Source organism: Bos taurus, chromosome 3 (assembly GCF_002263795.3).
Source record: "Bos taurus isolate L1 Dominette 01449 registration number 42190680 breed Hereford chromosome 3, ARS-UCD2.0, whole genome shotgun sequence".
Lineage (NCBI taxonomy): Eukaryota > Metazoa > Chordata > Mammalia > Artiodactyla > Bovidae > Bos > Bos taurus.
The window spans coordinates 26,094,692-26,110,054 of record NC_037330.1 but is presented as its reverse complement, the minus strand read 5'-3'; the positions used below and the strand labels follow the sequence as shown (position 1 = coordinate 26,110,054).

Here is a 15,363-nt window from a genome sequence, read left to right as displayed (position 1 = left end):
ATGTGCAGCTCGGGGAAAATTTTTAAAAAGTTATGTATCAAAAAGTTAAGGAACTAAATTACTCCCCTGAGCTCTAAATTCCAATGGCATAGGTCCCTCCATGCCTATACAAAATAGAAGGTAGCCTCCTTGGTATAGAAATGAGGGGATAGAAGGCAATGGCACCCCACTCCAGTACTCTTGCCTGGAAAATCCCATGGACGGAGGAGCCTGGCGGGCTACGGTCCATGGGGTCGCCGGACACGACTGAGCGACTTCACTTTTGCTTTTCACTTTCATGCATTGGAGAAGGAAATGGCAACCCATTCCAGTGTTCTTGCCTGGAGAATCCTAGGGATGGGGGAGCCTGGTGGGCTGCTGTCCCTGGGGTCGCACAGAGTCGGACACGACTGAAGCGACTTAGCAGCAGCAGCAGCAGCCTACAGTTTATTGAATTAGATTTTGCTATTTACAACTGAGATCAAATCTACATACTATTTTGTTAGTATACATGGATACATTATTTCTAACAAGTTTAGACTTATGATGAATGGGTTCAGTCATACAAAAACACGAGCACACACTCATACTAATTGTCTTAACAACAGTAGTGCATACGTTATACACCTCCTATAAAGCCAGCTTTGATTAAAAACTGCAAGTTTCAAAGATCGATCTGATTTTGAAGATGACCTAAGATACACACTGTGTGATTCTAAAATCTATTTTAGTCATTTTGTACAGTAGCTATCTTACTGGACTACAGTACATATTTTTTAAAAGGACACTGATGAGGGGCACCATCTGGTATTTAACTTAAACCAGATAGCCGATTACCTCCCCCTCCCTGCAAAGACCTCTGGCCAAGAAGACAAATGTAATGTGGTCTCTGGTGCCTGATTGCCCATACATGCCATCAGTGAATAACTCACAAAGAGGTCCTCGGATTTGAGAGTGTAACATAAGGCACTTTGTTTTTAATTCTATCAGTTTCTTCAGAACTCAGGTCTGTGGTCCTTAGGTGATCTGAAGCCGTGCTGGCCACAGCTGTGACCATGGGCGCAGGAAGCCATCAGAGGGCCACCGTCCTCAGGAGACTCCTGGGTGCGCTCTGCCCACCTGCCCACGTGCATTCCGACTTCTCCGCAAACTTCCCACAGCACGACCAGTGGGGGCGTCCTGGGTGGCCTTTGTGCCCGTGGCCACAGCCTAGGTACCCACCTGCGTGGTCCAAAGAGGAGAGGGAAATCCATCAGAAGGCAGTCCAGCAGTTACCATGGAAATGAACACTCCTGGCCAAATTCAGACTCATGGATATTTTTACATCTAAAAACAACCCAGCGAGAGGAACAGGCTCTCGGATGCCTCTGTAGTTGGGAAGACTCTCAGGACAGATGACAGCAAATCAATTAAGGTTAGCTGGAGTTGTAAGAACAGTGTTATTTTAACACTGTGAACTTAAGGAGAAGAATTGGTTTGGATTTTAACGTAACAAAATCTAAATAAAAGGGCACAATGCTAGAAATAAACAGAATAGATCCTGAAGTGTTTCTAAGAAAGTTTACAAGAGCCTACGTTAAGGCTCACCGTAAGAGTTAGGACAGGACAGAACACTGAAAATAATTAGATTTCTTGCGGGGATGCCGACCTTTCTGCCCACGTTTCCTTCCCTCAAGAAAAGAGCCAGACTTGGTTCAGTTGATTTATTCATCTGTTCTCCCATCCCTGGAATTTCTTTAAGGTTTCAAAAGGAACAGGATGGGTTTATGTTTTTGACAGCGCTCAGGCTGTTGGAAGGGGTACAGACTGAAACTGACCATCCCAGGAGAAGCACAGGGCATCTAGAATCAGTGAACTGTATCAAAACTAAAAGCACTCAGAACTTTTCATCTTGCTATTTCAGTTTCCATAACCAAGAAGCTTTAAATGAAACTTTCAGAACTGTGATACATTTAACATGCACGGACTATATTCCTAGGAACAAAGCCTGAGTCTGAATACCCTGACCCTGGTCACGGTGGTGGCTGATCCCACTGCTGGGAGACAGGCACAGAGGGAGAGTGAGGGCTTTCTGGAGTGACTGGTTCCCCTTACCTGGCATGGTGCCTCCACACGCGCAGCGAGCAGTTTTCTGGCCTCCGCTGGAGCAGAATGTGCAACAGTGAAACACGCCCGGGTGTGAGCGGTGTCTTTTCCTCACAGTCACAGTGAATGGCGAGCCCTTCAGTGTTCAGACCAAGAGCAAAGAACAGTGCCTCATGAGTCAACAGGCATGTGCTGAGCATCACACAGACTAAACAGAGCATTGGCCACAGGCCCTGCCCCTGGAGGGACGAGGACAGCAGAGGCAAACAGTGACTGGGGTCAGTAACCAGCTGGGTGCTCAGCTGGACAGGGCCGGATACAAATGCAAGGAGAGGCATCAAGGAGTCCGTGCTGCTGCCCCGGCACGCAGACCGCCTGACACACTGAAAGCGTTAGTCGCTCAGTCACGTCCGACTGTTTGCGACCCTATGGACTGCAGCCCACAATGCTGCTCTGTCCATGGAATTCTCCAGGCAAGAATACTGGAGCGGATTGCCATGCCCTCCTCCGGGGACCTTCCCGACCAGGAATCAAACCTGGGTCTCCTGCATTACCGGCAGATTCTTTACCATCTGAGCCACCAGGCAAGCACTAGTAAACTCAACTGTGCTTTTAAGTCACTGACTTTGGTCTCCATCTCCTCCATTCCTGAGCAGTCTAAGAACATCTGCGGTCCCTTCTCCAATTTCTCAGCCACACACTCCCATCCCGCACATCCTAAGCCAACTCCTTTCCTTTCATCCCTCCATCCTGGACACAACTGTTTACCCATCCACTCATTCTAGGCTGGTGAAGTTAGATGAAATAGAGGAAGATTAGGCATGTGGTTAATAATTCTTGGATTAGAAATTCTCCTACCTGCCTTCTTTCCTTTAAGAATAGTTTTCCTTCTTGAATTTATACCCTATGCTAAACAGTAAATATTTAATGAGTGCTGCTATCTGCCTATTCCTATATGAGAATCACATACCATGCAAAAACACAAAGCAGAGAGGCTGGCACCTTAGAAGCCTTTCAGATGTTAAATCTCTCTTCCTTTAAAAAGTTTAGTCTTTTTTTTTTTTTTTTTGGCTACATGGTATGTGGGATCTTAGTTCCCTGACTAGGGATCAAACCCATATTCCCTGCATTGGGAGTGCAGAGTCTTAACCATGGGATGGCCAGGGAAGTCCCTACAATCTGTTTTAAAAACAACTTGGGAGTTCAAACATGTTGTTTCAAATTCTGATTTTTCTACCCAGGTACTGTGTATTGCGGCAAGTTTGTTTTCTTGGTCTAATTGGATGACGATCCTTATGTTTGAGTGGTTTGTTAGAAAAGTGAAATAATGTTTGAAAAAATTATTGAATTATTGATCAATCAAAAATTATTGAAAAAAAATGGCATCCTGTAAGTAGGCAAGCAGCAAATGGCTACTATGAGTCTTCCCAGGGCACAGGCCACAAGCCTAACACATGCTGATGCTCTATGGTGTTTTCTTGTCCCTGTCAGTGTTAATTTCCAGTTGGGGGAAACACTCTGGCAGCTTGTATGTCAGCAGAGATTCTGCTGGGCATGTTGAGTGTTACTCAATTTTTAAAAATTCATAATCTATAAACCAGAAAGTGTTACATATGTCTGTGGAAGTGATGTAGTAACCATGGTAACAGATAAGCATATATATGTGTGTGTGTGTGTATACACACAAGTATACATATAAACAGAGTAGAGAATTATCTGGGCAAATGGTTAGGCAGATAGTTGACTGATTAGTTACAGGAGAGGGCATAACTCTTCCAGTGGTACTCCAGTAAGTCCATGTCTGGTCACAGTCTGAGCAAAGCTGGAAAATCCTGAGTGAGGTTATATTTCTTGTATGTGTGCATACTCATCTGCTGGTAGACTGCCTGCTGTGATCAAGGCATCTTTCCCAAATTAAGAACTCCAATAAACTAACTGGGAGAATGATAAAATACAGGCATAACTGCTAACAGGTGAAGTAGGGATAAAGAGGATTTAGGGTCACCAGTATCCTCTAGTAAGAATAAGAGCTGCAAAATCTGGGCCCTTTCTAAAGTGAGGTGAAGTAAGAAAGAAGAGAATCCTGGTCAATCCCTCTACACAGCTGGTCCTGTGTGAAATGTCTCCACATTCTAAGATGACAAAACTGGGGGTGGGGTGGGCGGGGTGAAAGGTCAGGGAAGTGAAGGCAAGGCCTCACTCACCTGCACGTGCTGCTCCTTGACACAGACCAACACAGTATAGGTGCCAGGTTCCTTGGGCGTATAGGAAACATAGTATGTCCCATCCTTGTTATCATGGACCATCGTTTTGACGGGACTGTATAGAAACGGGAGTTCAAAAATACCACTCATTCTCACAAAGCCTGCTTCAGCTGCCTGCTGATTCAGGATGTAAACTCTATACCATACAGCCAATATTAAATTTAAATGTCCCCCAAGCAGGATATGTCTTCTCCATGTCTCAGAAAGTAACTTTACAACAGAAGGTAACATCAATCCTCATTTAATCTGACATTCAGAAGAATTCCAGAAAACATCAGTGTTCTCTCTAATCAGCTTCTGTTTTACCTCCTGCTCTTCTTCCTCCCTCCTCCATCCTCCAATCCTGAAGACTTTGCTTATAACTTGCTCCCAGCACAAGTAGTAAACATTGGGGCTGAACTTTGAGAAGGGCACCATTCAGTCTAACACAGAATATTTTGCCGTCTATTCAAAGCTTGGGATAAAGACAGTCTGTGGGGGCAGATGAGACCTTTGGGAGAGAATCAAATATGAGCCGAAAACCCACACAAGGAATTGCATCTGGTCCACATGGTCCTATGGTACTTCTTAATGGCATCATGGGGAGGTAGGCTGAACTACTGGAGTTGCAGCCCCATGACTGCAAAGAACCTTGGATTTCCAGGTCCGTGATGCCTGGGTGCATGATACAAACCTGTCTTTCTTATCGTTAGGGATTACTGTGACTTGAACGTTGTCTCCTCCCCTGCCCATGCTCTCTCCTGTTGCATCCTTACAAAGCACGATGAAAGAGGCTGGCTGTTTCTCACGGGCTCTGTGAAGATCTGTGGAAGATAAACACTCAGTCCTCAATCTCAAAGGCCAACGTAGTGACCGCATCCCCAGATCAGACACCATCTTGCTTTTTCTGTTTAGTACAAAAGGTCGTGTTTCCAGTTTCCTCCCTTTCTTTTCTCTTCCTGTCTGTTTCCTGGAGCATACTTCTTGGGAGTCACTTCTGGTGAACTTGGTTCTTTCTCAGCCAGCAGCAGCTCTTGGATTGTAAAGGATCCTGGATCTTAATTTCAGCCTTAAGAAAGCTTTGAAAAAACTCAGGCTTGACGTATGTATTCAGAGAATAAAATAGAGGCTGTGCTGTGTTGTGCTTAGTTGCTTAGTTGTGTCCAACTCTTTGCAGCCCCATGGATTGTAGCCCACCAGGCTCCTCTGTCCATGGGGATTCTCCAGGCAAGAATACTGGAGCAGGTTGCCATGCCTTCCTCCAGGGGATCTTCCCAACCCAGGGATCAAATCCAGGTCTTCCACATTGCAGGCAGACCCTTTACAGTCTGAGCCACCAGGGAAGCCCCCAAAGAGAGGCTGGTAACCCCAAACTACCCTCTCCGAGCAACAGATCCTGCTAGAAGAGGCAGGAGGTACACGTGACGGTTTAGGCTCTGCATGCCTGAAGTCCTCTACAGCATGGTAGCTGTGCCTAGGCACTGGGGGGCATATTCAATAGCTATAGCCTCTGGTCCAGGGTTTCCCTGATAGCTCAGATGGTAAAGAATCTGCCTGCAATGCAGGAGACCCGGTTTTGAACCCTGGGTTGGGAAGATCCCCTGGAGAAGGGAATGGCTACCCATTCCAGTATTCTTGCCTGGAGAATCCCATGGACAGAGGAGCCTGGTGGGCTACAGTCATGAGGTCGTAAAGAATCGGACATGACTGAGCAACTAACACTTTCACTCCATTTCTGGTTCAGAAGACAGATGAAATAGGCTTTTTTTTTCACCTGGGGTCTATAAATATTATGAGGCTTTCTGAGGGGCAAAGACTCTCCTGAAATCATATGCTCAAATGAGTGGGCGTTTTCTGGTGGAGAGATCATTTTCAAAGGGATCTGTGACCTCCAAGCAGGTAAGAATTCCTGGCCTGGGTCAGGATGGCTCTAGAATACAATCTTCCTGTTAAAACTGATCTGTGAAATGTTTGAATAACGTGCTTCCTTTAGGAAGCGAACACCATGGTCAAAAGATATTGTTTCTCCCCCTACTGACTGAAATGCCTACCATATTCTTTTCAATGCCAGTATCTGGCTTCCATGAACCAGAAAGGGCATCAAAGAAAGTAAACCATCATCCCTTCTTCCTCACTCCTCAGAAATTCTCTTCAGAACCATCCTCTCCGAACATCCTCTCTGAACAGGCAGGATTTCACTCTACTCGGAGGTCTATGCTGTTATGTCTTATGGCACTGCCTCGGTTCTGTCACCTGAGAGAAGCGGTCTGATCCTTGAGTTCTTTGGTTGTTACTACTTTTCTCAACTGGAAAAGGGTCAAGCCTCACACCTGTCTGGGATCTTAAGTGCAACCTGACCAGAACAAACCAGAAAGAAAAGGACAAGGGAGGGATCACCATCCGTTGGATGGGTATGACTCTCTCCCTAGCCGAATGAAGACCGTAGCTGAAAATGCCACACGTCTTTGACACCATGTCCTGCCGCTGCCCTTTCCACGCCAATGGGAGATGTTGCCCTACCTTCCCCTTGGAGGACACATTTGGCTGGATCGACCTCTTTGGTGTTGATGGCCCCATAAACTTCATAGCCACGGCACAGGCCTGCTTTCTGCTTGGGAGAGAAGCTTATCTTCTCGTTGACTCCAGGATGGGCACTGTATTCCACTTTGTTCAGCTTGGTGAGCCGTTCCACCACCACCCCTTTGGTGATGAGGATCTCCAGGTCGGAGCCACTGGTCAGCAGGTGCTCGGTGAACTCCACTCCCGTCCGCATGTCTGCCAGCAGCTGCTCCAGTTGTGCCTTTTGCAGCTGCAGAGAGTTTTCCTTCTGGACTCGGATGTCTTCCAGCTGCTTCAGCAGCTTGTCCCGATGCTCCTCGATGGCCTTGATATAGCCCTCGGAGAAGGTGCGGATGTCGGCGGCTACGGCCTTCACCCGCTCCTGTACGGCGCTGTTGGTCCCTTTGATCTGTGCCAGGGCCTCCTCCAGGGCCTCTACGTGGGGCTGGGTACCCCTGAGCAGCTCCCGCACGGAGTCCCCGTGCTTGTGAATAACGTTGCTAGTGAAGTCACACGGGTGCTCCCGGTGCTCCCCCACCACGCAGTCCCGGCACACAGGCCGGTCGCAGAGCTCGCAGAACAGCCTCAGCTCCTCTGCAGGGTGAGCAGGACACAGAATGGGCTTCCCAATCTGGCTGTAGCCTTTTAAGTCTTTCAGATCCACCATGGTATGGTAGGTCGTCTTCTTCTGCCGCCTAGAGGCAAACAGAGGCAGGAACAGAAAATGAGGGGACGAGTCCAGCAGGGAAACAGTCTGGCAGTTTTAAGGTCATGGGTTCGGAAGTTCAACAAATCTGGGTTCAGTTCCTCATTCTAACCTCTTACTAATCACATGAGTCTCTAGGATTCCAGTTCCTCCACTGTACACTGGGGTAATACCTATGTGAAAGGGCTGCTTGCTCTATGGGATGAAATGATAGGAGGCTAGGGCTCTCTGGCTTGGTGCATGACTTTTGCAATGGTAAGGCTACCTCCTGGGACCTTCCCCAAAGAGTTCATTTGTCAAGTTTAGGCAAGAGCCACAGCCTAGTGCTACAGCAAGCTAGAGGGGAGAGTTTGGTGGAGACCCAGCAGCGAGATGAGACCTGTGCCAGACAGCTTAGCAATAAACTTCAGGCAGTTAAAAAGCAGCTACCTGGGCACAACAGAGTCTGCCTCAGCTTTCATCAAACTCTCTGGGAAAGCATTTCCTTTGACCAGTGCCTCCGTGGCCCAAAGCAGCAAGCTAGAATTTTCTAGAGGAAAGTCATCAACATTATTAGAAAGAGTAAAATCAGTGGTCAGTAGAACCAAAGCTCTCTTTTAATTCCCTCTTTTTATAGCCCTCTAGAGATTCAGGGAATCCTCAGAAACCACGGTGACTGTTGAGAGTTACACCATGTTTAGTGTCTTAGCAATGTCAAGCTTACATGCCTGTTCTGGCACCAGCAGAGTGGCTGTGGACAAAACAGGGTCAGCTGCTTAGCTGGCAGCAAAGTAGTCATCATTACAAGGTAAAAATAGAAGGAATGAAGACTGCTAACTTGTTCCGTTGGTGAGGCCAGAAAATACCTGGAAGGCAGAACTTAAAAACCACTGTAGCTAAGCCTGAAACATTGGCCATTTCATACTGTGATGTTCTGGAATGGTGGAAGGTGGTCTGAAGGCACAAAGTGATTTCCCGTGACAAACTGTTCACCAAACACCATAAAAGACGTAATCCCCACCCCAAGTCCATCTCACCAAGTTCCAGAGTACCTCTAGGGTACAGGGCAAAGGTTGAGGTGGTAGCCCACCAATCAGCACCTTATACTGGGAAGGCAACAGAGATGAGAAAACACAGCAGGCAGGTAGAGGATTTGGATTTTAAATTCAATTGTTGTATATTACTTACCAGTTATGGGACCTTGGCATACCACATACTGCTGAGCTTCAGTTTCCTCCAATAATAAATAGGGGTGAAAACAGTGCCTGCTTTTCTGAGTTCCAAGGATCAAATAAGATTGAGGGCAGGGGATCTGCTATCATACTCTTTCTCCAGCACCCCATACAAATGATTGACGAGCCAAGGAAACTGGGTAAGAGCTTTGAAAAGTGAAATGGACCCTGCAAACATGTGATGCTATTATTACCATGGGTATTATATAAAGGCTGCAAAATTTAACTACTGTTCTGGAACATCTGTAATCACATTGTATACTGTTCTCTGACCTCCCATGGCATTTGAGCTTTCCTTTCCATCTGCTCACCAAGGGATCTCTCTGCCTTGACACCTCTTTATACTCCGCTCTTAGGCCACACCAGGTGGGTTTCCCGTCTTTACCTATGAGCCTGGCAGCAAAAGCGGCAGAGATTGGCTTTGCAGGTCTGACACCTCTTCTCCACTTCCCTGTCGCTGCACAGGTCACACACCAGGCCCTGGCCTTCCCCACGCAGACTCTCCAGCATCACATCATTCATGGCCAGGTGGTCTATGGTTAAAGCCTTCACTCCACCCATGGGCAGGTCCACCTGAGCATCACATACTGGACAGAGGATGCCAATCTGTGGCTGCAGAGCGCGTGGCTTGAGTTCCTGGAATACGGACCCCTCAGAGCTTGTGTCAGATTCTCCCCCTCGGATGTCCACTACTGAGAAGGGTTCCAGCTGCTCCAGACAGGTGGTGCAAACGGTGTGCAAACAAGGCAAGAGCCTGGGGGCTTTGAAGAGCCCCATGCACAAAGGGCAGTGAGTTTTGCCTGAGTTTCCGGCTGTGGTTCCACTGGGGAGTTTGCCCACGAAGCCCAGCAGCGGCCTCCTCTTTTCTGCCATATTCCCCACGTTTGTGCTCAGTATCAGAAAAGGCCCTGGGCAGTTCTATAATGAAGTAGCAGGTGATTAGGCCCACCCAAAGAGACAGTTTCCAAAACTTGTACAGAGACCATGGGGACTCCTTCGGCAAATCAAAAGGCAAAAAGGAAAAAGAGTATTCCTCAAAGGAGCCACCCACAGATCTACTAAGCAAGGCCCCCTCCTTTGCAAGGCATCCCATACCAGACACGCCCACGCCCTCCTCTGCCCCCCAAGTCCTCCTCCCCGGAAGCGCTCCCAGGTCTAGGTCTCCAGCTAATTCTGCTGTCGACTCCTGGACCCCTGCACCTCTATTACCCTCTACTACCACCCACCCCACCGCCGGCCCCACTGGTCCCACGCCCGACACGCGATAACTGCCACTCCCGCCCCCGCGTGATGAGCTTGGGGGTTCTCCGCTCCTTCTTTCCACCCGGCCCTCCGCGGAAGGGACGCGGCGGACAAGGGAGCTGCGAGCCCCCACCGGCTCCTCGGTTGCCACCACCTCCCCACCCTTCGGTCCAAGGTGCCCGACGGCTCTGGCCCCGCCTCGCACCAATCCCGGGGCTACTCAGACGACTCCAATCACCGTCAGAGAGGGGCGGCCGTCGCCGCTGCGAGCCCCGCCGCCCTCCAGAGTGACACCACCAGCATCCAATAAGCTTTGGAAATTCCACATCTTCCCCTGTCCTCTCCGGGGAGGGGCGGTATTAAGCAAAGGGCCGGGGGCGGGGCGGCCTCAGGGCTTGGGCCTCGGAAGAGAAAAAGGGTAAGGCTGTGAGTGAGCGGCATAGTATAGCCAGCGTCACCATTTTACGGCGACTGTCTCCCTCTCTATGGCTCTGGCGACCAGAGAGGTCAGAGGACAACTTAGAAAGATGCGCTGATGTGCCACGGGGAAGGCTTCCTTTGCGCCCTCGGATTGGTCCCACGAACCCACCCTGGGGCCTCCCATTGGTGGCTCGCGCTGTCAGTTGCCCCAAGCTCCGCCCAGGGCTTGTAGAAGGGGAGTTGAAGGGGGAGATGTTTTCTTGGTTCCCGAGTACTCGGAAGCGGCGAATGGCGTTTTATCCTTGGCTCTCCTGTGAACCTGCGAGTTCCCCTCTGGGCGTCCCAGCTTATTTTAATTCAGGAGTCCTTGAGGCCATGCGTGCGGGTTACCGGAGCTTCTGGAAGCGGCTCGCTGGGTCCTGGCATTTTCCGGGCCAGGCTGGTTTTCAGGACCCATCAGGGAGACTGTTGGACCAAGGTCTAGCTTTGCCTTCGTGTGGCACTCGCCGGGAAGCTCGAATCCCGGTTCCCTGGGGCTTGAGAAGCTGTTGTTTCGTCCGTCGGGGCTAGAGGTGCCGATGACTAAGGAGTTGTATGTCAACCAGAGTTCTACAGTTTTGTGTAAGAGAAAGAGGGCAAGTTTGTCTCGCTGTGGTTTTTTTTTTTTTTTAAATCAGAGAGGGCCCCTGACTAGTCACAATGGTATAGTGGAAGATGTCAAAGAAGGATAAGTCCTCTGTGGGCTCACAGAGTAGTGGTAAGATGAACACGTAGGACATCCTTTACTTCACAGTTTCTCTGTCTTCGTTCTTAGAAGGAGTCTCCTGATTTGGCTGTATGGGGAATTTGGCATCTAGAACCTGTACCTCCACAATTCCAGAAATGGTAACACTCTGGCTCCTTATGCTCCATTTGTTCCTGTTATCTTAAGACCGACTAGGATGCCTGATTATCTCACTGCTTGCTTTGTTCATGACTTTCCCTACTTGATTTGGACCCAATGGACAACCGTCTGATGTCTTCATTATCCATTTCATGCTATAGGCACAGTGCCTGGAGCCTAAGCTTTAAAAAAATATGGAATCTGAAACAAACGAACAGAAATTTGACTTTGAAATATGAAAAGAAAACTATAAGATGAAAGTCGAAATGTTCAGCCATTTCCAAAATATGTCAATGAGTCATATGCTACATTTATATGTGAATTACATAGAATTTCCAAAAGTAAGCACATCTAGGAAGGTCTTAAAATAGTCCTTACCTGGTTTTCTTCAGCTTCTTGTCCTTCTCCATACCTACGGATTCAGATTCTGCTTTCTTCACTCCAGTATGCTGGAGTAAGTCACAGAAACTGTGCAGACTTGGGTTTGCCATTTATTCTTATTCTGAACTTCACCTCAACTCTCCCTGATGTCTGGAGATGCTTTATTTCATCTCTTATTCATGCTGTATCATGTCTCCCATGGTAGATGTTCCAAGCTTCTCTTGTTTAAGAAGTGCTTTTGAATGTACCTGTATATTATCTCCTTTAACCTCAACTCTATGAGGAAAGCCTCAAATTTGGTGGCAAGCCCAAGGCAGAACAAATGAGACTTGAACGCTTGTCTTATGATGCCTTGTTTAAGACTCTAGCCCCATCACCTGTAGCCTTTTCTTCCCCAGCTTCTTAAGCATTGAATCTCATATAAACTCAGCAGGTATCTGCCTTTAATTGAGTAAGAAAAGCAAGTCACTCACGTTTTGCTAAAAAAAAAATCTGTGATTCGTCACAACGCCTCTCAGACTTCTGACTTCTCTTTTTCTGTTCCAAGGTTAACCCCATAAGACTTTTGCTCTTTATTCCAATCTTCTTGCCTTCTCAAAACATTGCTGTCCCACATTTTCAATCAGTCCTTAACTAACACATTCTTCTACGAAATTCTCCCTTGACTAGGCTGCCTTTCAGGTTACTTACCTTTGTGACCCTCACCATTACATTTCTCAAAAGACTAGTCCCGCTTTATGCTTTCACCCATTTTTTCCCTCTCCCTGTTGAGACTTTGCTCTTGTGGATCACAAATGACCAGTCACTGCCTTTTTCTCACTCAAGTCTCTTTAGTATTCACCATTGTTATGTACTTTTTCATCCTTAAAACTTGCTTCCCTTTTGCCTTTTGAAATACTCTACTCTCCTGGCCTTCTGATTTCTTGGACAGCTTCTCACGTTCTCTTTCGTCACGGGTTCTGCTTGCTCCACTTTATCCCTTACCTTTACTTCTTATGCAGATGATCCTCAGATTCACACTTTCAGTACTAACCTCTGTCTTGCGCTTTGGTCATAGCCATTTATTATAAACCTGTGCCCAAATGTGCCCCATCACCTTAGGCCCCACATATCTTAAACTTCAGTGAACTTCTTTGTTCACTAAACTGTGTTCTCTGAATTTTTCTGTTTTATTCTCTCAAGGATATCATTCTCTTGCCTCCAGCGTGAAACTTTATAGTGCTCTTGGCTTCCTTTTTCTTTTTTCATATCCAAGCAGGTACCAATTTCTTTCCATCCCTACAGCCAACACCTTACTGTGGAGAACTTTCAGATAATAAGGACTTACTTCGAGGATTAGAATAGTTTCTGAATTATTCCTGGCTTCTGTTTTTTTTCTCTACACAGTTTTTCCAAATTAAGTGTAAAAATATGGCACAAATCAGCATTTCTAAAAGCTTCAGTAGCTCCCAGGCTCCCTCTATAGGATGAAATCTGGATTCCTTAATAGATTCATGAAACTGGCTTTTTAGTTGGACTTAAATATTGCCAAGCACATTTCTTAGTCTTATCCAATTTTCTCTTCAGAATTCTTCCACCTTTATTATTTAAACATACTCTTCACACTACTTTCTTGAAACTTTTCCCTTTGTTTCAGCACTCCAGATTTGAGCTCCAATGGCTATTTTAATGGAGAAGGAAATGGCAACCCACTCCAGTATTCTTGCCTGGAGAATCCCATGGACAGAGGAGCCTGTGGGCTACAGTCCATGGAGTCGCAAAGAGTCGGACATGACTGAGTAACTAAAGAGAGAGAGATTTTAAAACAAATTTATTAAAGTATAGTTGATTTACATTATTGCATACAACATAGTGATTCAGTTATATAGACATTGTTTTTCATGTTCTTTTTTCATTCTGACTTATCACAGGATATTGAATATAGTTCCCTGTGCTATACAGTAGAGTCTTGTGATTTCTATGTTCTATATATAATTGCTTGTGTCTGCTAATGCTAAACTTCCAAGCCATCTCTTCCCTCACTCACCCTCCTCCTTGGTAACCACAAATCTATTCTCCATGTCTGTGAGCCTGTTTCTATCTCATAGGTAAATTCATTTGTGTCCTGTTTTAGATTCCATATATAAGTGATATCACGTGGTATTTGTCTTTGCATTTCTGATTTACTTCACTTAGTATGCTAACCTCTAGTTCTATCTATGTTGCCAGAAATGGCATCATTTCATTCTTTTTTATGGCCGAGTAGTATTCCATTGTAGTATGTGCCAGATCTTTTTCATTGTTCATCTGTCAGTGGACATTTAGGTTGTTTCCATGTCTTGGCTGTTGTGAATAGTGCTGCAAATATAAAGGTGCATTTATCTTTTTGAATTACAGTGTTGTCTGGATATATATCCAGATGTGGGATTACTGAGTCAGATGGCAACTTGCTTATACTTTTTAATTTTTCAGTTGTGCTACATTCTGGTATTAAGTGTTTTTAATTTATTATGTATATATATGTATATATGTGTGTATACACACACACACACACACATACACGTATTTTTTGTCTCTTTGTTAAGATGAAAAACCCTTGGAAACCAAATCCGTGCCTACATAGTAGACGTCTAATAAAGACTTGTTATTGATGAGGCAAGTGAATGATCCCAAAGTAGAATGGGAATACTTGCAACCAAGAGTTTTGTGGATCATACAGACCACAAGTGATATGGGATAAGATTATGGGAGAGAATTATTTAAGGAGTCTCCTTTCTTAGGATTAGTTAGTATTTTAGTCCATGGTCGCATACTACTTCATCTTTTTGGGGACCCCGGGAAGCAAATAGTTACAGGGAAGTACAAAAGTCTTGGGATCAGAGGAATAGGACTGAGGAAAGGGCCAGGTCTGTTAAAGTGTCTAAGGAGTTTCACTGCACTCCTGAGGCTTACCAGGTAAAGAATACGCCTGCAATGCAGGAGACAGAAGGGACAAGGATTCAGTCCCTGAGTCAGGAAGGTCTCCAGGAGGAGGAAATGGGAACTCAGTCCAGTATCCTTGCCTGGAAAATCCCATGGACAGAGGAGCCTGGCAGGCTACAGTCCACAGGGTCACAAGAGGCAGACACGACTGAGCGATTAAGCCACTAAACCTGTAGCCCAAGATAGGGAAAGTACCAAAGGCAAGAAGGCCAGGAACAGAGGATGACCCATCGGGAAATCAGGCACATCTGGATTGGACAGTTTGCCTTATTAGCGGCACCAGACATGGGGTGAATGTACAGAAGTGAACCAGAGAGCTATGTCAGGCTTCCCTTTCACCATTATCCCTGTTTCTGTCATTCACCATCCTTCCTCCTTTGAAAAGCAAGGAGAATCCTTTCTTCTAAGACCTGTGCTCTAAAGCCCAGTCTCATCTACTTCCTCCTCTGTCTTTATCCTTTCTTTTCTGATGGGTTTTTCTTCCAACTCATACTGATGTTTAAGTCTCTTCTACCTTACAACCTGTCTTTAGCTCTTGATTTCACTTTCCCTCTTAAAAAGAATAGTCTACATTTGCTTCTGTAATCCTCCTCACATTTTACTCCTGAACATAGTATCATCTGGCTTTTGTTCTCGCCATCCCCTGAAATTGCTTTTGCCACAGTCCCTGAAAACGTCCCCCTTGCTCTGTCC

At 46.4% G+C, this 15,363-nt stretch overlaps 1 protein-coding gene and 1 long non-coding RNA gene across 4 annotated transcripts in view; one reads left to right on the top strand and one right to left on the bottom strand.

The window, feature by feature from the left end:
- Positions 1-399: 399 nt before the first annotated feature.
- On the bottom strand, positions 400-10,353 carry TRIM45 (tripartite motif containing 45). 3 transcript variants are annotated; one of them, XM_059884783.1, is made up of 7 exons: positions 10,264-10,353; positions 9,169-9,701; positions 6,828-7,561; positions 5,002-5,131; positions 4,269-4,383; positions 2,074-2,200; positions 400-1,200 (listed from the first exon to the last, which is right to left on the bottom strand). In XM_059884783.1, the coding sequence occupies exons 1-7, from the start codon at positions 10,351-10,353 to the stop codon at positions 1,052-1,054; spliced, it is 1,878 nt and encodes a 625-aa protein (XP_059740766.1). In that variant the 3' UTR covers positions 400-1,051.
- A 739-nt stretch (positions 10,354-11,092) lies between these two features.
- LOC112445964 (uncharacterized) overlaps positions 11,093-15,363 on the top strand; it is a 60,405-nt gene continuing 56,134 nt past the window's right edge. Inside the window, exon 1 of the long non-coding RNA XR_003033978.2 lies at positions 11,093-11,330. This is a non-coding gene — a long non-coding RNA (uncharacterized lncRNA). The remainder of the gene's footprint in view (positions 11,331-15,363) is intronic.

Bases quoted from the DNA above. Each gene is read 5' to 3' on its own strand.
- TRIM45 (XM_059884783.1), bottom strand. From the start codon at position 10,353: ATGTGGAATTTCCAAAGCTTATTGGATGCTGGTGGTGTCACTCTGGAG. The intron at 7,562-9,168 runs GTAAAGACGGGA...GTTTGCCTCTAG, and splicing joins TTTTGCTGCCAGGCTCATAG to GCGGCAGAAGAAGACGACCT. The intron at 1,201-2,073 runs GTAAGGGGAACC...TGGACCACGCAG, and splicing joins GTGTGGAGGCACCATGCCAG to GTGGGTACCTAGGCTGTGGC.